General features: G+C 43.6%; 1 protein-coding gene across 7 annotated transcripts in view; it reads left to right on the top strand.

Moving 5' to 3' along the window:
• The window catches only part of KLHL29 (kelch like family member 29), a 399687-nt gene that overhangs the window by 356588 nt on the left and 19444 nt on the right, over nt 1-23655 (top strand). For 6 of the 7 annotated variants that reach the window (XM_071548271.1, XM_071548268.1, XM_071548273.1 and 3 more), the window contains 4 exons: nt 4966-5164; nt 7821-8003; nt 10778-10958; nt 21012-21205. In XM_071548271.1, coding sequence (XP_071404372.1) covers nt 4966-5164; nt 7821-8003; nt 10778-10958; nt 21012-21205 — 757 coding nt within the window. Of the gene's footprint in view, nt 1-4965; nt 5165-7820; nt 8004-9906; nt 10329-10777; nt 10959-21011; nt 21206-23655 lie in introns of those variants that run through there. The other variant, XM_071548274.1, reaches the window with a different exon arrangement.

The following is a 23655-nucleotide window of genomic DNA, read 5'->3' as shown; positions in this document are numbered from 1 at the left end:
CAGCAGTTTATTGGAGCAAACCCCTGTCATAATGTGGGCAACCTACCTTCTGTATTTGTATTTCTAGCTGAAGCCTGTTTCTTTAGGCAGATAGCACAGAAGGGTCCTTTGTAGGGAGAACAGTAAACTGGAGAGACAGATGAGTTATAAGGCATAAGGGAAACATTATTTTAACCTCTTTGGGCATTACTTCAAAAATGTTAAAAATCTTGAGAGCTTTCCAGTAGAGCATTTAAGGAGCAGGAAATACGACTCTTTAGCAGTAAACATACTGCCTTTAAAAACTAATTGCATACTGTTGTGGCCCAAGTCTATGCAGGAGCACAATGAAAGTCCTTTGGGAGAATACTTGTGAGGATTTTACTGGATTAGAGATTTGAGAATAAAAAGATTATTTTTAATGTGATAGTGAAGTGGGTTTTGTAACTGAGACTGTGAAGATACCAGAACAAAGCCCACTTGCAAGCAAGCATTCGTAATCCTGATGTAATCAGTAGGAGAAGAAATGCCATAAAAAGTTTAGCAAAGTAAACATCCTCACTCAAACTACAAGCCTGGAATAAAAAAAAGTTTTGTAATCTCATTTGTTAAATTTCTGGCCTGCCTACTGAGATGGGAGTACGTTATGCATGAAGAGATTATTAGGGAAGGGCTTGAAAGGGTCAACTTCAAGGTATAGTTGATCATGTTGATCATATATTTCTCTGAGTCAATGCTGCCCCGGGGGTAACACTTGGGCTTCCCTGTAGTATAAATGGACACAAAAGCTTGCATCAGAGGGGAGAATTAATCACCTTCCAATTTGGATTGGCTTCTGGTTGTTGACATCCAAATGGCAGGGTCTGAGGTATGGTCTGAGGAACATACTCCCTTTCTCAAGAGCTGATGACTTACAGTTGTGGGCCAGTTGGGGACATTGATACTCTGTTTCCTCTGGTGCGTGGTGCATCCTCTCAGCTCGGATCGCTCTGGGGACTGTGTTAAGTCTGTTGACTAAATCTCTATTAATTAAAACATGAGTGTATACATGTCTGGCTGACAGCTTGCTTGTATGAACCCATTTAGGTGTCTGAATCTAGAGCTGAATCTCTCCCCCAATTTAGGTAATTGGGTAAAGATAAGATCTCCTAAGATTTTTCCCTCCCTGTTTTTTATGAGACATACTTGTGATTGCAGGCTGGTTCAGCCGCTGCAATTAGGATCAGTGAAACACGTGCCTTGAAGAAGGCCAGATATTATCTCTTCGAAGTCTCAGCTCTACTGTGTCTGCAGTAACTCCAAAAAGACTTTGCTGATGTAGTAGTGGTGCCCTGGCTCCTGAAGAATCACCCCAGCCATGCACGTGGTACCTGGCAGCATCACCACTCAGCAGGGAGTTTATGGACCTGAGCAGCTTTCTTCACCTAACAGGAGCTATGCTGAGGTTCTCATCACCTGAAGAAAACAGTCCTGATGGCAATTTAAAAACCTTCCTAGCATTTTAAACAATAAATTCATTAGATTTTTGCATAATGGTGCCCATTCTCAAGAAGCTGAGGCATGGTCTCCCATGTTTATGAGTTGATAACTCCTAATTTTAGGCCAGAAGGGGCATTAATATTCTGTACTTCACACTGGCATGTGATGCAGGCTGTAGAGTAGTCATAAGTGATTCCCAGCAAAGACCTGAGAAGTATTTCTACTTGTCCAGCCAGCACCTGCAGCCGAGCAGGGAGAAGAAAACATTCCAGGGGTTACAGGCAGAAACCACCACTCCAGGGAGCCGAGGTTGCTGTCTGCTGAATTTGGCAATGTGCCCTGCACAGGTATTCTGCTGCTTAATAATAACTGGTAATACCAGTAGGTGCAGTAGATATTTCATAGCTGTATAAGGAACAACAGAAAGACAAGAGAGAATGGAGAGCAAATAACAGATGGTAAGGAGGTTGAAATGCTTTATGGTGCTTATTCCAGTCTTAAATGAAAAGGATAATAGTAACAGGATATTTAATACAATCATAGCTAACATTGCTAGGAAGCCTTCATAAGGGAGAATCTGAAAGAAAAAGGCTGCTGATTGCCTAAATCACTTGAATATTCTTAAATCAGTGAGGCTAAATGAAATTCACCCTTGACTATAGTGCTTAAAAGAGCTGGTGCGAAAAGACAGTGCTTTATAAAAGCGTTCTTGTCTTCTGGAGATGCTGCGATGGTTCGTACTCCTCAAATCCCTTGGTGAAAAACACTGCAATTCTATGTACCCTCAATGCTCTCAGCGCCCAGCCCGAGTCGTGACTGCGTGTGGTCGTGCACACACACACACAGCCAGCTTCTTGTACCTGTGTGAGTAACGGAAAGAATAAGAATGAAAAGTGACATCGGTTTTGATATGTGACATCAACTTTCAAGCTGATGAAAGGGAGCAACATGTTCTAATTATTATTCCCCTTTCAAAATAAGCCGCGAGCTCAGACAAAAGAGGAGAGAAAGGAAGGGGGGGAATCCAGGAGAGAAACAGAATCACATTTTCTCACTTATCTAATTAAAGCAAGGTGGGTGAGTGAGAGGGAGAGCTCGCTGTGCTCAGGCGGCAGTGATGCCCCCATTTATTCAGGGAAGGGTGGGAAATGGAGGTGGCAACTCCAGTGGGCTCATGGGAATTGCCCCATCTCTTCTGGAGGGGAGCTCCTTTCCCAGTGCTAATTCACACTCCACTTTGGGACATAGTGGTGCCTGTTGAGTCCCGTGTCCTGATGTAGTGGCACAACTGTTTGTGCTGGTGTTTTGTATTGCTCTGTGCTGTGTGTGCTTCCAGTGCAAACCAGCCTTGGGAGTGTCAGGGGCAGCTCTGCTGTGTCCCACCACACCAAGAGAAGGTGCTGGCTCCTCTGTACACTCCATTTATTTTGCAACTTTATTTAAACTGCCCTTTAGTGACTTGTACTACTTCCTGAGCAGCCTGTAGTGGGAATTAACCTCCCCCATGGGGTTGTCTTGCTCGTCCCTGGTTGTATCCTCTCTCTGCTTTATTCCCATGTCCTGATGCCACGTTTCATCTTGGCTCCCATGTAAGGTTAAACGCCCCCAACCTTTTTAAAAAAAGCACTTCCTGAAGTCAGAGCTTTTCCACCCACTGCCATATGTCCACTGCTCCCTCTCCTACATGGTACCGTTTAATGGCATTAAGATATCTGCTGCCAAGTGCCTGACATTTGTGACTCCAGGGAAGGAGCAGCCATTGTACCTCCTAGAAAGCACTTCAGAAATGGATTTCAGGAAGGGAAAAGAGAGGAGTGTCTTCTTTTACGGGTTTGAGGTTGTGCAATGATCTCAAGCCCTTCTTGGCCCTGTGCCACACTGGAGGTAACAGTGAGAAGTCGCAAACTTACTACTCACAGTCAGGGGTTTTTTGCCAGAAAAGGAGCACTGTCACTTTTCTGTTCCTTTTGCATCAGCGAACAACTTTTTTATCCCAAACAACTGCAGGGTAGCCCAGCACTGACTCTTCAGGCTGTACCTAAAATTGCCAGCCTCACTGTCAAGGAGAAAAGCAGGGGACTGGGAGGCAGCCTGAGACCCTGGTCATCTTCCTGGTGCCACAGCCCCACAGGCACATGTGGGGCTCAGCTCCCCACAGGTCGTTGCATCTTTGCTTTGACCAAGCTTGCCCCAGGCTGATGCGGCTCTCCATCGCTCCTTTGGTTTGGGTGGGGAAAGGGGAAGTCGTGGACGTGGTCACAGGTGTCACTGCATCCTCTGCCTGCTTGGCCAGCCCATTATCTGGTTCAGTCCATATCACTGCTCTCCCATCTTGCTGTGCCCCTGCTCCATTCCCATCCATGCTCCTGCTCCTGCTGTGACTTGGCTCTCACATGCTGCAGGGACAGGCTCACTGCTGAAAAAGAAAGTGTGAGCCAAGTAGCTTCTGGAAGACCAGAGGCATCAGCAGGCCAACAGATGCTGCTGGCGCCCAGTGTTTCTTGGGACCAGTGGCATGGACCTCAGGAATATTTATTCACATCCTGGCCTCAATCCCAGTTGGGATCTTTGGATGCTGCCACTGTATGAATATTTATTACAACAGATGATTATCTTTTCTTGCTGTGCACCCTTAGTTTGCATCCTGTTTGTGTGCCTTGCTTCTCGAGAACCATGTTTTCCCATTGCTCTGCTTTTCACTGTGCTGTCATGCTCTGTTCTGATATACCCAAATATATAAAAAGAATAATCTGGGGGAGGACTCCTTGTTTTTCAATTGCAGTTTTCTCTCTTGGGGTTTTGCTCTCCTTTAAGATGTGTTTGGTGACAGACAGCTTCATTTGTTCAGGTGTCCTTTACCCTCTGAGGTTTAATGTATTTGTTTAGAAGATCAAACTTACTGTCAGTATTTCTATAGCACCCTCTGGAGTCAGACTTCCCCAAATGCTAGAGCTACATTATTTGCTTCACCAACAACTAAAGCCTATCAATTAAAAGATTTTTAGTGAATTGGTTGATATTATTCAGGCTGTACCATAGCAGTTGATCAAATTCACCCTATTTACTGACTTTTGTCTCACATTTACAGTGCCAGAAAAGACTTGGTTTGAGGCTGTATCACAGTGCAACAACCACACTTAAAGTTAATTCAGATAACTCAAATGCTTACTCCATGCCACCAGTGTACAAGGTGTTATATTCAGTCTGGTTTCAGAATGAGTTTTTATTTCCAAAAATCCCTGTATACAGTTCTGTATAACAGGAGTTGCCTCCTTTTGAAGTTTATTTTCAGTCTCTGGTACCAAACCCAGCCTGGGCTGGGTAGCACTGAGGGGACTGCATTGTCTCTGTCTCACCTGATCACTAGGCAGGGCTTTATGCCGCACTCATGAGAGTGTCTTTCAGGCTGGGTGACAGGGGACAGTTAACAGGGAAGGAGGTGGAAATGCCAAGTTGCTGGACTCTGACATGAAGGCTGCAGTGTGTTACTGTTTTCCCCCTTCACAGTATGCTGCGGAGCTGCTGGCCGTGGTGCGCCTGCCCTTCATCCATCCCAGCTATCTGCTGAACGTCGTTGACAACGAGGAGTTGATAAAGTCCTCGGAGGCTTGCCGGGATCTGGTGAATGAAGCCAAACGGTACCACATGCTGCCGCACGCCCGACAGGAGATGCAGACGCCGAGGACCCGGCCCAGGCTCTCTGCAGGTAAAGCAAATCTTTCTTCAACAGCACCAGCTCCCTGTCCCATGCTTCCTGGACATGGCCAGGACAAGCCCTTGGAGGGCACAGCCTTGCCTCCTTCTCTTGGCTCTTTCTCAAAACCTGGTGATATTTGAAGCTCAATTTTCCATTTCTACTTTCCTCAAGCATTTAGGAGCCTCTCCCAATGGGTGGACATGGATGTTTAGATATATGCTCCTGAAACACTTTTAAAAGGAGCCCTATTTTTAGGAATTATTATCTTTGGCAGAGACTGTAGCATTCCTCTGCTGTGTGGAAAAGTGAGACCCTTGCCCTCTGTGCCTCAGTTTCTCTAGCTGCAAAAATAGTTGAATCATTTGCTTCTTTGCCATTGAAACCTCTTGTGGGGAGGACCTGACTAATATTCATCAAACAGCTTCTCCTTCACAGCCCTTTGTAAATATAATATTTTTATATGGTGAAGCTCACAGTACCAGTTCAGACTTTTTATTGCTTCCAAACCAAATGGATCACACAGGACATAGTCCCTTTCAGAAATCCAGCAGCTATGGAGAACTGTCTTTTTAAGGAGTTTGCCACCCAAGGAGCATATGCATTTTTCTTTTTGGAAAAATTAATGGAAAAACCCAAGTACCCAACTTGCCAGCCAAGCCCATATCATGGTGATGACAGAAATACCCAAAATATTTGTTTAACTGAAGGTGCAAATACCATGTAGGAAAACTGCATCCAAGAAGGAGTCTGATGAAACAGGTGAATTGTTTTAACATGCTGCCTGTACTTCTGCCTCCCAGAAGTACAATCACAAAGCCAGACAAAACTTTCTGTCCCTGCCACTAATGCTAATGTGGCACGGAGATGGCATATCAAACCACGGCATTTGCAGCTTCGAGAGACTGCCTCATCAAGGCACCTTTCAGAAGGACGAAGTGTAGAGGACTTTCAATAACAATCTACCCTAAAAAGTCTTTCATTGAAGACGACTAATGGTGTGATGTTTGAAGGGATTTTTGAAAAGTGCTTATTTTATGTATATAAAATTGTAGGTGTAATGTGATCCATTTCCAGAAGCTTGTTGATGAGGGAAAAGTGATTCTCTCAGGGTAAGAGAGGGTGATTATAGTTTTTTAGGTCAGAGTCTAATTATATCGAATCATGTTATTTTGCATATCAACGGCATTCATGGAGGCACAAAGGATGTCTAAACACCCTTTGTGGACTCGCTGCAGCATGTCCCATGCCCTCTCGAGGTCGTTGATTATAATCGAGTTATGTCTTGCACAGGTGATTAGATTTTCCAGTATGGCGCAAAAATAATGATCTCTTGTTACTGAGAAATATTTATTTAAAACAGTACAGCACTTTATCTTAATAACTTTTAAGAGAGTAACCTTGCTTGAATGACACAAATATATTTTTTGGAAATGCTAATGAGGAGTGACGATAATCCATTACTCTGCAGACACATTTCTCTCCACTGCAGCTCCTAATCTCTCTTGCTGGCAGTCTCGCCTCTGCCCCGCACCTGTGCACACTTGTCTCTAGGCTGGGCACTGTGACACATCTCAGCAATTGCTCCAGCCACGAGACAGCTCCTGAAATGGTGATTCCTTACAGCTTGTGGCCTCATGGTCCTGCTTCTGAGCCTACCTTGCCTGACAACTAATCACACAGGGGCCTACAATTTCAGAAGAAAGGTTTCTAACACTTCTGTTGAATGGTAAATCCAAACTATCTCCAGCACTTGAGTCTTGGATGGAGCCAGAAAACATCCTAGGATTAAACTGTCACCCATCTCTGTGGGGATGAGTCTAGGGAAGTGTCTGGAGTAACACTGAGATCAGATATGACTCAGCTCTGTCTGTGAAGAGGGAATAAAACCTCTTGAGATGTGAACTGCAAAAGTTCTGCATGCACAGAGTTTGGCTTGCTGGACACCCTACATGTTCTGGGCTCAGGGTTGCTATTTGAGCCCAGATAAAGCTCAGTTAATAATGATGGTATTAGGGCAGGGGCTATCTTCATCATGTTTCCTAGCACCTGATGGACTAAGACCATGATCCATGGCTTGAGCACATGCTATCTGTGGCTGGAAAATCTGCCTTCTCTGGATAAAGTAAATAAAACAAAAACCAACCCCCCAGAAAATGATATGTTCATAGAGTGTATGCAGTGAGAATATCAGGGTGAAGATGCATAATCATAGCCCAACCCCTCTCCAGACATTACCTTTTAGTGTGGGAACACTTCCTTCAAGTTAAAGTCCAAACATTTCCTGGATATTGGTCAAGCTCTCTCAATCCCTGACAAAATTGCTATTTTCTTCAGTGGAAGAGCATTTTGCTACATGCAGGTCTCACTCAAGGACTGTTGAGTGAATGGGTATCTTTACAGGGAACTGCCTTTTTATTTCTTCCCCCTCAAGTTTTGCCCAGATGGCATTCTCCCTCCTTAGTTCTCCCAAGAGTGTACATAGTGTTGTTCCTCACCCACTTCTCCCCCTACACACACATTCCTGTTTCTTCTCACCCTTCTTAGTTTGATTGCAGACTCTAAAACAGATTTATGTCACTCTGACTTACGAGTATTTTTGACAGGTTCCTGCCTGGTTGAGAGATGCCAGTTTTTTATAATACTCTTTTTCTTACTTGAATCCCAGGTGTAGCTGAAGTAATAGTCTTAGTTGGGGGTCGCCAGATGATTGGCATGAATCAACGTGCTTTAACAGCAGTCACCTGCTTGAATCCTCAAAACAACAAGTGGTACCCATTGGCCAGCCTACCCTTCTATGACCGAGAGTTTTTCAGTGTGGTCAGCGCTGGGGACAACATCTATCTCTCAGGTAAGCAGCAGATTTCATGGAAACACAGAATCAGAGAAGGGTTTGGGTTGGAAGAGAGACTTAAAGGTCATCTAGTTCCAACCCCCCTACTATGGGCAGGGACATCTTCCAGTACATCATGTTGCTCAGAGCACCATCAAGTCTGGCCTTGGACACTTCCAGATGGGTTATCCACAGCTTCTCTGGGCAACCTGGGCCAATGCATCACCACCCTCACTGTAAGAAATGTCATCCTTATGTCCAATCTAAATCTACCCTCTTCCAGTTTAAAACTCTTACCACTGGTCCTGTCACTAGAGGCCTTGATAAAAAGCCTCTTTCTATCTTATAAGCCCTCTTTTAAGTATTGAAAAGCCACAATAAGGCCTTCTCTTCTCGAAGCTGAACAACCCCAACTCTCTCAGCCTGTCTTCATAGGAGAGGTGCTCCAGCACTCTGACCATTTTTATGCCCCATCTCTGAACTCACTCCAACAGGTCCATGTCCTTCTTATGCTGGGGACCCCAGATATGAACACCAGACTCTGTGTGGGGTCTCACGAGGGCAGAGTAGACGGGGAGAATCCCCTCCCTTGACCTACTGGCCACACTGCTTTTGATGCAGCCCAGGATAAAGTTGGTTTTTTGGTCTGCAAGTGCACACTGCCATATCATTTCCAAATTTTTGTCCACCAGTGTACCCCATTTCTCCTCTACAGAACTGCTCTCAGTTCATTCAACCCCCAGATTTACTGGAGGAGAAAAGCTGCAATACAGGCAGCCAAATTGAAGCAGGACATGCCAGAGTTTTACCCAGCTGCTCCTGAGGCGGGGAGGCAGGGAGGGAAGAAGTGGGATGGAGGTTGGGAGAGAGGGATTTCCCTGCTTTTATCATTCTCCATGTCTCTGCTGCGTTAACGTTCTCTCAAAGCAGTCAACAACAATATTTTGCAGTTGCAACATGAAGAAAATAGGTCTGACAACCATCAAGCATGCAAAGAGCTTTCACTGCCATAGAAACACAATTTATAATACTGGCTGTAGTTGAATCTAAATGGTGGGTTATGGAATTTGAGACAGACAGACTGAACTGCTGAATATGTGACCTACACTTAAAGTATTTGCTTAGAGGAGCATTCATGTTTTGTACTTGTTGAAACCTTTCCTTTGACAGTAGTCACTAGCCCTATAATCTACTTAGTTTTGATGTAACTGAGACCACACTCCTTAAAGGGCTTTAACTCCCAAAGTAGCTGTCGACACCATGCCTGGAGCATCACAGTGTTTGGTTTTTTGCAGTCTGATGGTACCTCTGCTTGGCTGGAGGGGGAAAAGCAATTCCCACCAGACAATGCAAGGATGCTCTGATGGCAGCTGAGTGGAGGCTGGATGATAAAAAGAGGAGGCTGGGCAGGGAGGTGCGGATGTGTGTGATCCAAGGATGTAGCAGATGCAGCTGGCATCTGTACCAGTAAGGGGTTACAGCTGTTGCCTTTCCCTTGCCGAGTTCCCTCACTGCATTTTCTGCAGTAAATTGCTGCCTGTGGTGTTAAATTCCATTAATACTGCATAGGGACCCTAAGAATTGATTGGAAGTTATTTCTTGATGGGTTTTTTGCCCATGCTTGTTTGCCCATGCTTGAGAGCAGCTGGAGCGAAAGTTTTCTGTGGAGACTTTGTGAGATGTTGACTTTTAGTTATTCCTAGCTGAGGTACTTTCCAATATGCACAGCCACTTTTAGGCTGTGCAATACCTTCTAACAAAAGCTTGGAATCCTAATTTCAAAGTTTATTTCAGCTCTTTGCCTTGAATCTGGATGAGTGACCAGATGGTGTTCAGTGGCTGCAATAAGGAGAGCCGAAAGACCTACATGTCTGGAAATGTAGCTGAATGTCAGTTGATATTTTGTTTTGCTCAAACTTAGAAAACACAGGAAAAAGGGAAGGAGAACCAGCAGAAGTGAGAATGGATGCCTGCAAGCTCCGAGTACTGGACCCTGCACAACATAGCATAGACTTGGAGAGCAAAATACCAAGAAGGAAGCCTGGTTTTCTCATTAAACCATGGAACTGAGTTTAATTCATTTTCCTGGCTTGATCACTGACTCGTAGTGTGGTCTCAAATCATTTCACCTCTTTGTGCTTCAAAAAGGGAAGTGGCTGCCTTGGAAGCTTCAGTCAGAAGTTAAAAAGTGACCAATATAAATACTTCACAAGAATGTCGAACTATTTTACAGGAGTGGTATAGCTGGTCCTTTCTTTTGTCAGCAAATGAAAATAAATTAAAAATTTGTCCCTGAAAATTAGAAATTAAGCCTGCAGTGCAAGCACTGACTTTATTCCACCCATATATGTGCTCCTTCAATCCATCACTGTATTAAGCATTTTAGATTTCTGGCTGGCCTGTGTCTCACAAGCCAAGATAGACTCAGCCTCCTGACACCTTCTTGCAAGTGCTAGAGTAATTTAATAGACTGGAAGTTATTTATGAACACTGAGAAGGGTCTATCCCCTTATGTACATGTCCCTTGTAGTCTGACATCTTGATTTCTTCATGTCATCTTATTAAAAAAAAAAAAAGCGTAGCCTTTGGGGCACATGAATAAGTGACACAGATATGCATCATCAGAACAGATGCTCAGAATTGAGGGTGATTTATTTTAATTAGTCAAATGTCATTTGAAGAGTTTTTTACTTTGTAACTGGCTTTGATTTGCTGTGTGCAAAGCTGCTGCCGTTCCAGGCTCTCACATAACTCTCCCTGTTTTCTGTCCCTCTCCCGCCCGTCGGTGCCAGGCGGAATGGAGTCGGGTGTCACCCTCGCCGATGTCTGGTGTTACATGTCCCTGCTCGATAACTGGAACCTCGTGTCCCGCATGACAGTCCCAAGGTGTCGACATAACAGTCTGGTGTACGATGGCAAAATTTATACCATTGGAGGGGTCGGTGTGGCAGGCAACGTTGACCATGTGGAAAGGTAACAAAACCTAAAAACCCCCCCCGTGCAGTTTGCTGGAGCTTTTCTTTCATGCTATGCTAAAGGACCTTTAAAGGACACACCAAATGGACTGTATGTGTTAAAATAAGCTCTTATAACAGCTAAGAAAGGAGGAAACCAGGCAGGATTAGATTCCTTTTAAAAGCTTCAGTGAAAAGCATTGTTTCAAAAGCAAAAGTTGCCAGCTTGTGGGTTTGCTCAGGGGAGTGAAGAGAGGAGTTAAGCTTCTTTGGACATTTTTCCAGGTTATGCAGTGAGCTAATAAACTTCCTTTGAATTTAGTACTGGTGAAGGTCTTTACAGACCACAACAGTATGGGTTTTTCCTTTTAAACCCAAAATGCTTCTTGTATGTCTTTCCTGGTGAAGCACCTCAGCCTTGAGCTGGCTGGAAGATAATCCTTTTGGTGGTCTTGGCTTTGGACTGGGTCCTGCCAAGTTTGGAGTAAAACAACCAAAAAAGGAAAAGTTTTGAATTCCTGGCTCATTGGAGGTGGGAGAGAATGGAAATTTCTCTTTTCAAGAAGACTTCAGATATAAAAAATCCCTATTTTTCACATGGAATTCAAAAAAACCAGGAAGAAACAAAATTGCAATAAAAACATTTCACAGAGTAGAATTCCAAAGCCGACTTATTCCATGTCAACCATAACATTCAAGAAAGCCACAGATTTTACAAGTATACCAATGTTTTCATGAAAAAATTGAATTTGCTTTGCTATGCAGTATATAAGAATATGCCTTACCCAAACACTTACTGCATTGTAACATATTTTTGTGAAACCTTTTCCCTTAGTGATTGTGGCAACCAAAAATAAGGGGATTTTCTTATGTCAGTTTTAAGTGCTGAATTTGAATATATCTTCAACAACTTTTTGAAGCAGGCATTTCCTAGTGAGAGTTGCCTTAACAAATACAGATAGGTCATTAAGAAAGATTGGGAGGGAAGAAAAAAAAACAACACATTTTTCTAAAGGTTAGGATTAAAGATGCTTTAAACCTGCAACATACACATTCCATTTGTTCAGTGGGTGTTTAAGTAGATACTGTAAATACTGAATACTAAGACCTGTATTAAAAGTTTATTAATGTTTCAAAGTGAAACATGCAGGAAATGAGGAAATACCCAAATTAAAGTTCCTTTAGCAGATCTACTTTTTGGTACAATCTCTAATTGTGTGATGACTTTTTTTATCTTAATATTTTTCTGCTTGATTCAGTGCATGGGACAGACCAGCTGTCTGTATGCATGAGCAGTGTGCTAAATGATTGCCACTCACATACAGCCCTAGTTCTGTGTTCCTCTGCCTTCACAAATTTGGCATTATTTTGCCCAGGAGATGAGGCTGTGATAAAATAGCCTCTGGAAAGCACATATGCTGTGGGAGGAGGTCTGCAGGTGGCCTTCCCTCCCAGCCAGGTATGGGCTGAAGAACTGATGTTGGTGATGATGCTCTCAGCAAATCAGGGAAATGCAGACAGCAAAGAATGGAGGATGAATCATAGCAGTGAATGCAAAATGTGAGCGTTGCTTCTCTCCGTAACCCTGAGCTTGAGGTGGGCAATACCCACAAGACTTGCTTTGAAACAAATCTCACCCTGTTCTGCAGATTTGTTTCTGATACCTGATGGTGTTTGTCCTGCACTTTAAGTCAGTAAATTTTAAGTAGCAGAAATGTTTTTGTAAACATGGGAAGGAGAGAGCCAGGAAAGATACAGTGTTTTACCCCACCTCTCGGTAAAGGTCAACATCGAAATAGTGCTATTGACGACAGGTGTCTTCAGAGATGTCATGGATTAAATTATCTCTTTTCAGTTTTTCCTAGGGCCTGTTTTCTGTCTCTGCTCTGATTCTCATGGTCTCTCTTTAACAAAGCATCCAAAATGTTGGTCAGTTGAAGGAATCCCAAATCAAGCAAAGTCCCCCCACCTCCTTCCTTCTCATCTCAGTCACCCAAGCCCTTGCCACAGACAACATTGCAGCCTGCAAAGTCACGCTTGGGCCCTCAGTCCCCTGCTTGGCTCAGTGAGAGCAGCTGTGCTGCTTTTCCATTGTAACAAGTCCACCAAGAGACCTGTATGTGGGAAAGGAGCAGATTTCCTCCCTATCATTTCAGCACATGCTGTCTCAGCCACAATAAGGATGTCTTGTCATGGGGATTTGCTAAACCCGTGGTTATAATTAATCTGCTATTGTCTATAGAGTGACTTGTGAGACAGAGCCATGGAAAAAGTGCAACATGGCCTCCTTTGGGCTATGCTGGGAAATGAGAGAGGTTTGGGGATGTTTCCTTTTTTGTTCTTTGTATTAAAATGACAGCAGGAGGTGACAGAAGTGAAGCATGGCATGGCTGGACATGTGTGTTTTGGAAAGGATGTTTCAGGGTCTACTGTTAGAAATGCAGGTGAGGAAAAGCTGAGCCTCCCAGCTGTGCTGAGCAAAGTCTGGCCTTTTCACACAAAATTATTTCCCATTTGGACAAGGAATTTCAGGAATTTAAATCACTTTACCCATTTTTGCAAGCAGTGAGACTTTCTGAATTTGGGTTGCAACTTTGCAATAAACACACTAAAATACAAACTAAAATCACTTCAGTTGGTGAGTTGTCTGCTGTATTATGTGCAGTGAATGTCTGCTTCTTGACTGCCTTTCTCCCACCACCCATTCTCAAGAGCTGCAAGAAACCAACCTTCTCCTGCCATATTTCTGTCTGGATTGCATATTCCTCTTCAAATATTGTGTTGGTTTGGATGGGACACTGCAATACCATCTCTCAGTAGAGGGGAAACCTCTCTGTCATTCCAGCAGGACTTGTAAAAGCACTGTGTTAAAGGTGACATGATCTTATGCTCCGTGTCAGGTGATGCCAAAAATTACATTTACCTCTAAAGTTATTATTGTTCCCCTCAGTATGAAATTGCAGAGTCACACACTCTTGGGTTTTGGTTAGTTTTTCACCTCATAGGAGGCATCTGAGATTATAGCCACATTATCCACCCAGATGGAGGTACAGGGACTTATCCAGTCCTGACACACAGTGCAGTCCTGGGCTGTGCCACCAGTGTGAAGGGCAAAGCACTGAACACCCTCCCTTGCTGGACCACCTGCCACCTCCCCTGATGCACATGCAGCTTATCTTTCCCAACCACATTGAGCTTTCTGCTTGCTCAGTGAGCCCAAGCGTGACCATGCCCAGCTTTGGCCAGGTTTTGACGTGTATTTGCTGGCATGGTGAAGGGCATGACTCTGGTCCAAAGTGACCTACCCTGGCCTCACAAGTTAGCAGCCCCAGAGCATGAAGTCTACAGGGTGTCTCACCATAGTGGGTCTTTGATGACAGAGAAAATAACATTTTCTCCCATTTTCCTTCTTGTTCTCCACCTGGAATTCCTGTAATATTTGACCCTAAAGGGTTAAAATCTTACAAAGATGTTATTACAGCATTTTGGTTTTTAAAAACAATGTCAGAACACCTTAGCATGGTGCCTCCTGACTGCACCTAATACATCTGCTGTGCCATTACAAAGCATTAAAGCAACCAGGGACCACTGGACTCCTAATGATTTATGGCATCAGCTCCTGTGCTCCTCTCTCCGTGCTTTTGGTTGTGTCATTGATGCTGAAGGGTGCAGCCCTACCCAGAAATTCTGCTGCCACTTAAAACAGTGGATGTTTTTCCATCAAATTCAACAGGGCTGGGGTTCTTTACCCTTTATCTGCCATTTGTCTGTAAGGAGGCAGCAAAAATTCTGTCTCGATGGATAATATTACAAGATTATCAGTCACAAACAGATGAATAGGAGTCATTTGTTACTCATCTTAAAACAATATGCATGTGCCAGAGGGGCTGAGTTATAAGTCCATTTTTGTGGCTGTACATGGGTATATGTTCAGGGAAAGTTATGTTTTTAGAATGAGTGTTTAGGGAAATAACAGCACGGCTGCAGTTCTCCATCAAGCCCCTCTGGCAAGGTTCTGTGTGACAGGGAGCAAGTCATTAGGTGTTAGGAGAGAGGGTATTACACTTTCTGTCTTCTTCTGAGATATGAGTTGAGTTGGGAGCTGGTGAAATGAAGTGGATCCACGAACCAGGTCCTTCAATAATGGATGGGCCCTGTAATATATGCAATCTGAGAGCCGAGAGGGCTGCGTATGCTGACAAGACAATGTATGTGACTAAAAGTGTAGAAATGTGGGTGCTTTGTGGTTATTATGTGTTTGAAGGACAGAAGATGAATCCCCTTGACCTGACAGCACTTTTACAATAGGGTTGTCTAAAATTGGGAGATTACTTTTGTTGGCAGTGCATATGTCGAAGACAGTGTAAAAAATTCAGTGTAAAGAATAAGCTTTATACACTTTGGAAATGGCTTCAGAACCTACTGTTTTACTGAGACACGTTAATGTGGGAATTAGGGCTTCTCCCCCCAAAAAGGTGGCGGGATCAATAACCCTGCTGAAATGCATTGAAAGTGCATCCATGCGCACAGCATGGACAGGAGACAGGGGGAGCTGGAAACTGTGCTGCAGCAGGAAAACTGCTGCCATCATGGAGACATGGTGGGATGACTTGCACAACTGGAAGGCTGCAGTGGATGGTTCTAAACCCTCCAGAAGGGATAGACAAGGAAGGAGAGGTAGTTAGGGAGTTAGCCCTGTGTGTTATGGAGTGTCTTGATTATCTGGAGCTTAATGGTGACGATAGGGTTGAGTGTTCATAGGTAAGAATCAGAGGAAAGGCCCAGGTGACTGGGATCAGGCCCAGACAGCACAGGTTTAGGACAGACAGGTCCTACTTGACCAACCTGTTCTCCTGTGACAAGGTGACCCACATAGTGGATTAGGGAAAGGCTGTGGATGTTGTTTACCTGGACCTTAGTGAAGCCTTTGACAGCATTTCCCATGGCGTACTCCTGGAGAAACTGGTGCTTGTGGCTTGGAAGGGTGCACTGTTCAGTGTCTAAAGAACTGTCTGGATGGCCAGGCCCGCAGAGCAGTGGTGAACAGAGACACATCCAGCTGGCAGCTGCTCACTAGTGGTTTTCCCCAAGGCTCAGTGCTGGGGCCAGTCCTGTTTAGCATCTTTATCAATGATCTGGAAAGGGGGTTGAGTGCACCCTCAGTAAGTCTGCAGATGACTCCAAGTTGGACAGGAGTGTTCATCTGCTTGGGAAGGCTCTGCAGAGGGATCTGGACAGGCTGGATCAATGGGCTGAGGCCAGTTATGTGAGGTTCAACAAGGCAACGTGCCAGGTCCTGCAGTTGGGTCACAACAACACCCTGCAGCACTACAGGCTTGGGGATGAGTGACTGGTAAGCTGCCAGGTGGAAAAGGACATGGGTTTCCCAGTTCAGGCAAAGGAGGGTAGGAGAAAGAAAGATCAGTTCTGTCGTTATAGAGTGAAAGGGGATGAAAAATGGGATCTGTGGAACCTGAGGTCCCAATAATGAAATTAATCCAGAAAAAGGAAAATTATTTTAGTAATTTGAACCTTTCTCCAGTATTCCTGTAGATGTGGTCCTCAACCACACCCAGCCTCAGCATATTTGAAGGATATAACACTTCCTTCCCAAAAACATACTAGGACAATCAGAAAAATTTGTTCACCAAAAGTGCTGTTAATCATTGGAACAAGATGCCCAGGGAAGTGGTGGAGTCACCATCCCTGGAGGTATTTAAAAGGTGAGTAGATGTGCCACTGAGGGGCATGGTTTAGTGGTGGGCTTGGTAGTGCTGGGTTAGTGGTTGGGCTCAATGATTTTAAAGGTCTTTTTCAAACCAAACAATCCTATGATTCTATGATGCTTTAAGAAAACTAAATATATTGCCTTGTCCAGGGATAATTTCATAAGTCCCTCGGAATAGTCAGGAGAAAAGAAAAAAAGGCAAAAAGTAGTAATCCATTACTGTGATTTTACACATGTGAATCATCTGAAGAGCTGTTCAATATGACACTGTGCAGATTTAGTTTGAATAGCAGCTTTCCTGCAAACATAATTAAGTAATTAAGAAACTGAAGAGTTTCTTATGAACTGACGGAAATAGTCAGTCTGTAAGTGACTGACCATGATGTAAGGATTTTGTAATGTGAATAAATGAAGATAGTCATATGGATTTTAACCCAGAAGTAGAGAAATTAAGAGGTTAAGGAGAAAAAAAAAGATTGTTTTCAGGTACTGAAGAGCTCAAAAGTCAAGAAGGCAGTGAAGCGAATGGCACAGCTTGAAATGAAGGAGTTTCTGCTGTTACTACTGAGGTGGTGGGGAAAGAGCAAGGAAGGAGTCATTGAAAGAAATGAATGAAGGAAAGGGAAGATCAAGCCCACCGATGAAATCCTAAAAGTAGAGAGTTGTGGAAACCAACAAGGTTATTTCTGTGTGTGCTCTCTTCAAGCCTGAGCTGTATTTTCTGCTGAATTCAGGATCTTGTTCCATATCATGGGTATATAAGCCATACATATACATACATAAACATTATATATGTATGTACACATATGTATATAAATAATACATACATGAGAAGGTGCTGACTGCACAAGGGTCAGGTGAGATTGCTGTGCTCGGTGCAGGTGAAGTGACAGGTGGGGACACACACATCCTGCATGCATGGAAAGCCTGGAGTCCAGAGCAAACCAGGGCCATGGACTTGTTCGGTTGCAGGGACTGTGCTGGGGGCACAGGAAGGTGAGCAAGGACATGTGTGTGAAACCACGTGTGAGTCCATAGTGTGCAAGCACAGCAAACCAGGAGCTAGTTATGTGAAAGGAGATGTCCTTGAAGTTTCAAGTTCAGTAAATTGGATGGGCTTGGTGGGCCCACAGCCAAGGACAAGCATGGACACACCGGGACTGGAGGGAGCAGTGGAGGAGAGGGAAGAAAAACCTTTGCTTGGAATGAAGCCAGTTCACATTATGTCTCCATCTACGGCTTCAAACAGGGGATTCAAATGCAAAGCTTGACTAATGGAAAGAGATCAAAGTGATTATTCTTTAAATCAGTTCCCTCCCTGCTGGCCCCTGAGTAGGACTGTGTGACAGGCAGCTGAGGAGCCCCAGGAGCACCAGTGGCTGTGGTGTGATGGCAGTGCCAAAGATGACACAACAGATGGAAAAGCCCTAGGGCAGAGAGGTAAAGCAGGTGTCAGTATTTTCTGTCCTGGAAGGTTACAAAGGTTCACCTTCATTCATTTTTAAACCAATTTAGTTAATCTGGTGCAAATCCTTGTGTGAACACATTAAGAGCTGACTTGAGATAGACCAAAATGATGGAAACCTGCCTTGCAGAGACTTAAGGAGCTTAGACTACTTAGTTTATCCCATAGAAGGTGAAGAGTTGACTTTATTATTTTCTGCACGTCCATATGTGAAAGAGAAAGATTTGGTAGCAGACTGCTTTATAATCCAACAGGGGAAAGAAAAAACAACTTACTTTCTGGTGGGTGGGAGCTGAAGCAAAACAGACTGAAAATCAGGTCTACAGTTTTGCAAGGAGGGAATGAAGTGGAGGAATGAATTCCCAGGGGATGGAGGGACTTGATGGACAGCTATCAGGAAGCCTTGAAAGCATCAATTTCTCTTCTTCAGCCTCAGGGGTAACGTAGGCACACACTTAAGAGAGTTGCTTTACTGAGCAGCCCACATAAAACTCACATTAGTTTCCTGTGTTAGGTGGACAAGGACTTGCTTCCACCTACTTTATGGTTCACTGATTTTTTTAAAGCAAAGGACCCTCAAGACAGGAATGTTTTTTTAAGCTGCCCCACATGCACCTACATCCAGCAGATTTGCAGCCTCTGTCTTGCAGGAGATGAAGTGAAAACTGGTCATTTTTGGTTTCCCAGTGGCAGATGAAGGACAGTAGGAGTCAGATCAGTTCTGCAATCATAGAGCCTAAACAGAGAGCAGTGAAAGTGTGTGAAAAATGGGGCCTGCAGTACCTGAGGTCCCAAAAGGAAATTCATCCAGAAAAAAAGATGATTGGTTTTGAAATTTGAACCTTTTTTCAGTATGCCTATGGATGTGATCCTCAGCCACACCCAGCTCCCAGCATAGGTGAAGAGTATAACCCCTTCTCCCTAAAACATATTAAGACAAACAGATAGTTGTTGGCAGGAATGTACTTGTCTTGGAAGCTGATATCTGCCAGGTACTTCTGCCAGCGACAGGGGAGGCACTTGGTTGCTCACCACCCTGTCTCAGACCACTCCAATGGGCCACAAATGTTCCAAGCCACAGTGGCTGATGTGAGACAAAACGTATCAGGTGACAGAATACAAGAGAAGGAACATTAGGTCAGTTCTCAACTCTGTTGTTTTTCCCATTTTTCAACTGATTATAACCAATTTCTTAACCAGCTTTTAATAAGACATCAAGAATTAAATTACCAATTACTGCAGTGGATGAGTTACCAAAGTGTATCCCAAAAGTGGTGTATGAAACTGTTTCTATTATGTGAGATTTTTGCATATGTGCTGAGGTGGATGTGAGTGCTGCTCTGAGTGCTGTGGGCAAGGGCAGGAGATGCAGCATATGGTGCCTTACCTGGAGGAGCTGCATGTGCTGTCAAAGTGCACCTGCAGGCTCAGGTTTGGTACAAGAATAAGCCCAGTAAAGGTGTGTTGCCTTCAATGCTCTCAGCACCATGTTGTTTAATCTTGTTATATTTCTCCCCTTTGATCACTTCTTGTAGATGAATTTAATTTCTCTGTAACTAATTTAAAGCATCGTACAAGGCAGTTCTCCATGCTCATTATAAGGGACTTTCCTAATTTTTTTTTAGTTAAAGTTTGCCTCCCTCTTGCTTCTGCTTCAGTTTTATGAGTGTGTTAATTACTTTCAGTTATATTACTTGAAAACTCATTAGTGCATATTCATTAAGCACATTATTTTCTGCTGTTTCTACCATTTATATTGTTTCTCCCTTTTATTTTCCCCAAGTTTTGGCAGTGAGAATTTGAGGGACATTTTACAGAGGGAGAATTCCCCTGTCAGTAAATCATTTTTTGCCGATGGGTTCATGGCCATGGATTCATTTCAGGCTTGCATATTGCATATCACTGCTATGAAAAGCAAAAGCCCTAAATGGATGATGAAGGCTTCTGTTCTGGCAGTCAACAATTCTGAAAAATCACTAGGCAGGAAACTCCCATTTAACTGCATGTGTGAAAATATAAAAACCTAAAAATCACATTATTCTGTACTGTCTCCAAGCCTCATTTTAGAGCAGCTATTTGGATCCCTGCCACAGTATCTTAAAAAAAAAAAAAAAGGACGCCAGTACTTGTGATATTGTCTAAAAAGAATCTTCATACATGGATTGGTAACTGCACATCCCTTATGGTCAATGGCTTAATTAAATCACATACTGATGACCTTAAAACTAATTTAGCACTTTCATGCATGCTCTCTTCTGTTTGCTTCATGTCAAATATGAATGCAATGGTGAAATCTTATTTCAGCATTAACTTTTGCAGGCTCCTGCAATGAAGCACAGTAGCTTGGTTTGCACAACGGAAATTAAATGGAAGCAACTTATTCTGGCACAAAATGTGCATTGCTGGTCAGTTAACTAGAGTAAAAGGAGCCATCATGTTGCATTATATTGTAGGTGAGATGTGTTCCACAAGCTGAACAACTGAAGTATATTAACAGTTGCCTGCCCATAGTTGTTATTGGATATCGCTGCACTGATTTGCAAGAATAGTCTTGTTGTATACTCATTAAAAGAAATTAATCACTGAAAGACATCTCTGCAAAGATGAGTTTCTGTATCTTAGACTATAATGAGACTTGAGAGGCATATACAGAAAACAGAACCAGCTTTCTCTGAGTTTCTATCAATGTTTGAAAAGCTTAGAAAAAGCATTAATTAAACTGTTTACCAAGTGGCTGAATTTGTAGGGTGTTAAAAAATACATTTCCACCTCTGCTTTTCTTCTGCTGGTCAAGCTGCCTTTCTGTGTGCCAGCCTGCTTTCTGTGCCTGTCTGTCCTGCCCAGCCAGCTCAGCTCACTGTGGTTGCTGTCCTTCCCAGGTATGACACGATAACCAACCAGTGGGAGACCATCGCTCCTCTGCCCAAGGCCGTCCACTCGGCCGCCGCCACCGTCTGCGGGGGCAAGATCTACGTCTTCGGTGGGGTGAACGAGGCCGGACGAGCTGCAGGGGTCCTGCAGTCCTACATCCCTCAGACTAACTCGTGGAGTTTCATAGAGTCTCCAATGATTGGTAAGGGATGTGTGGTGTCAGAGCAAAACCTCTGTTCCAACAGGAATCTGCCCTGCACAGGTGTTCCAGTGCCTTTGCAGAAAGCCAATGAGTTGGGGGTGAGAGGACATGTGTTTATCACATATTGGCAGGAATGCATGGATGGATATGATACTACCTGAAGGCAATTGTCACTCATTAATACAGCTGTTTTCCAGCTACAAGTGATGAGTTCAAAGCGAAGGAAAAAGGAAATCAGTTACTAGGTATGAACAGTTAGTAATTTTAGATCCAAAAAATCTCCAAGTGCAGTGAAACTTACACTGCTCAAGTAATGGATTATCAATCACGGATTTTTTTAAAATGCCACCTGGTCTATAGGAAGTGGTGGTCATTCTGAACTGGGATTTATCAGTGATGTCCACAGGCATACACCCTTCAGAGGCTGAAATCTTCAAGATGTAGTTTATTATAACTGCGTTTATTAGTTATGATGCCCTTAAGCTCAGCAGGCATTTTACTGAACAAAGAGCAAGATGAGAAATCAAATTTTTCAGTGCACCAACCAAGGTCAGAGATGTCAACTTCCAAAATCAGGACAGCACCCAGAAGTTTGCAACTTACTTGCTTTGTGTGGTGATTTGCACCTTGAGTGTTTAGGCTGCTTTTGGAAATGAGGTTTAGTGTTCAGCCTGGCAAGGATGTTACTGCAGGTAAAGCTGTCCTGGGCTGCCTGGTCAGTGCTAGGCTGGGGGCAGCCTCCAGTCTGGCTGCACCTGAGTGGCCAGAGAATAGTGCTTATACAGTCACTGCAGAGAAGCTGCTTTTGGAGTGGTTGGCTTTCACATCCTAGACACAGAATAATACAATGGTTGGACACCTTTAATGGCCATCTAATATGAGCCCCTCTCAATAAGCAGGGACATCTTCCAGTACATCAGCTTTCTCAGAGCCCCATCCAATCTGATCTTAAATGTTTCTAGGAATGGGGCATCTACTGCCTGTCTGGGCAATCTGTTCCAGTGTTTCACCATTTTAAACCTCTTAGTCACTTTGAAACTCTGACATGAAGTACTTCATTTTTTAAAAATCATGTTCTAATTATTGAGCCACAGACCAATACGAGCAGCAAATTATAGAAGCACAGTTATAAGGTGTTTGAGTAAGGCCTAAGCATATTCAGAAAATTAGAACGAACTGCCCTTTTTATTGTAGCTTGTTGCAATGATTACGACTCCTTTCTTGGGGTTCCCTGGTAGATCAGGTCATGAGAAGCTGGTACACCATGGCTGTAGCCTGCTCTGCGCAGTCAGGCTGCTTCCCAGCTCCCTCCCTGCTGTTGGTGTGCAGCCTAACATAACATGACATGCATATGATGCAGCATGAAGTGCCCAGCAGGAGGGTGTTCACTGGCAGAAGTCATGTTTATGTAATACAGCAGCACAAACAACCCTCTTGCCTGGCTTTCCCCATCCCATGGCTACAGCTCTGCTGTTCATTTAGTCCACTGACTGACAGTATGAGGTTTTCCTGGACTCACAGCACATTGCAAAAATGAATGCATTATGCAAAGATGTATTCCTTTTCCTTGCCATAATAGTACAAGTGCCACAGGAGCTAAGAAATCATTCCCTGGGCTCATTATACTGTCTAGAAAGCATCAACATCATGCGTGCCTGGAAAAAATCATCTAAACCATCCAGAGCTGGGTTTGTCACCCATGGTTCTAATGGATGTGAACTGCTATTTCCTAACAAAAATACATGAAAGACACCAATGACGTTAAAAAATGGCACTTATGTTTTCTTGGTGTAAGCAAAGTTCATTAGTTAAACTGAAGGCATAAAATATATGATAAAATGTGGAGTTCTTTGTTGGGTAATGTATAACATCAATTTACTTGCAAATAAAGTAAAATAACAGTCTGAAAAATGGCACCCCCATGGAGAATGTCTGGAAAAGTGAACTGATGTGATGCCTGATGTTCACAGAAAGGCAGTGGAATGTTGCAAATACATTTTCATTTCTCCAGCTCTACAAAAGCCATAGTGTCACCTCTATTTGTGAAGTATCCCCCGAGAACTGAATGCAACACAAAGTACAGTACAGTTTAAAACAAAGAGGGAGTAGAAGGAGCCTTGCGGTGTTTTTTGCAAAATGGAGCTGGGATGAATCCTGCTGTGATCACTGCCAGGGTGCCTCCGACAGCCTCAGAGCCTTTCTTTGTGTTGATTTGTGAATTCTTAAGTTGTCCCTCTGAGCTAAGTGAACTATGTCTGGTGGTGAGTTGTTATAAGGTCACCCCAGAGATCAGTGAAACCTGTTTGACCTCAAATAGGACAACAATTTTTGTTTAAAAACACCTCAAGCATGCTCAAGCATGTGCAACAGTGGCTGTGGGTATTGAAAACAGCCAAGGGCTCTGGAGATTTTTAGACCAGCAGTACCTGTCTCAGTTCACTGTGGTATTT

This window comes from Pithys albifrons, chromosome 2, assembly GCF_047495875.1.
Source record: "Pithys albifrons albifrons isolate INPA30051 chromosome 2, PitAlb_v1, whole genome shotgun sequence".
NCBI classification, from domain to species: domain Eukaryota; kingdom Metazoa; phylum Chordata; class Aves; order Passeriformes; family Thamnophilidae; genus Pithys; species Pithys albifrons.
Note: the sequence above shows the minus strand (reverse complement) of the source record. Positions and strands in the feature narration are given on the sequence as shown.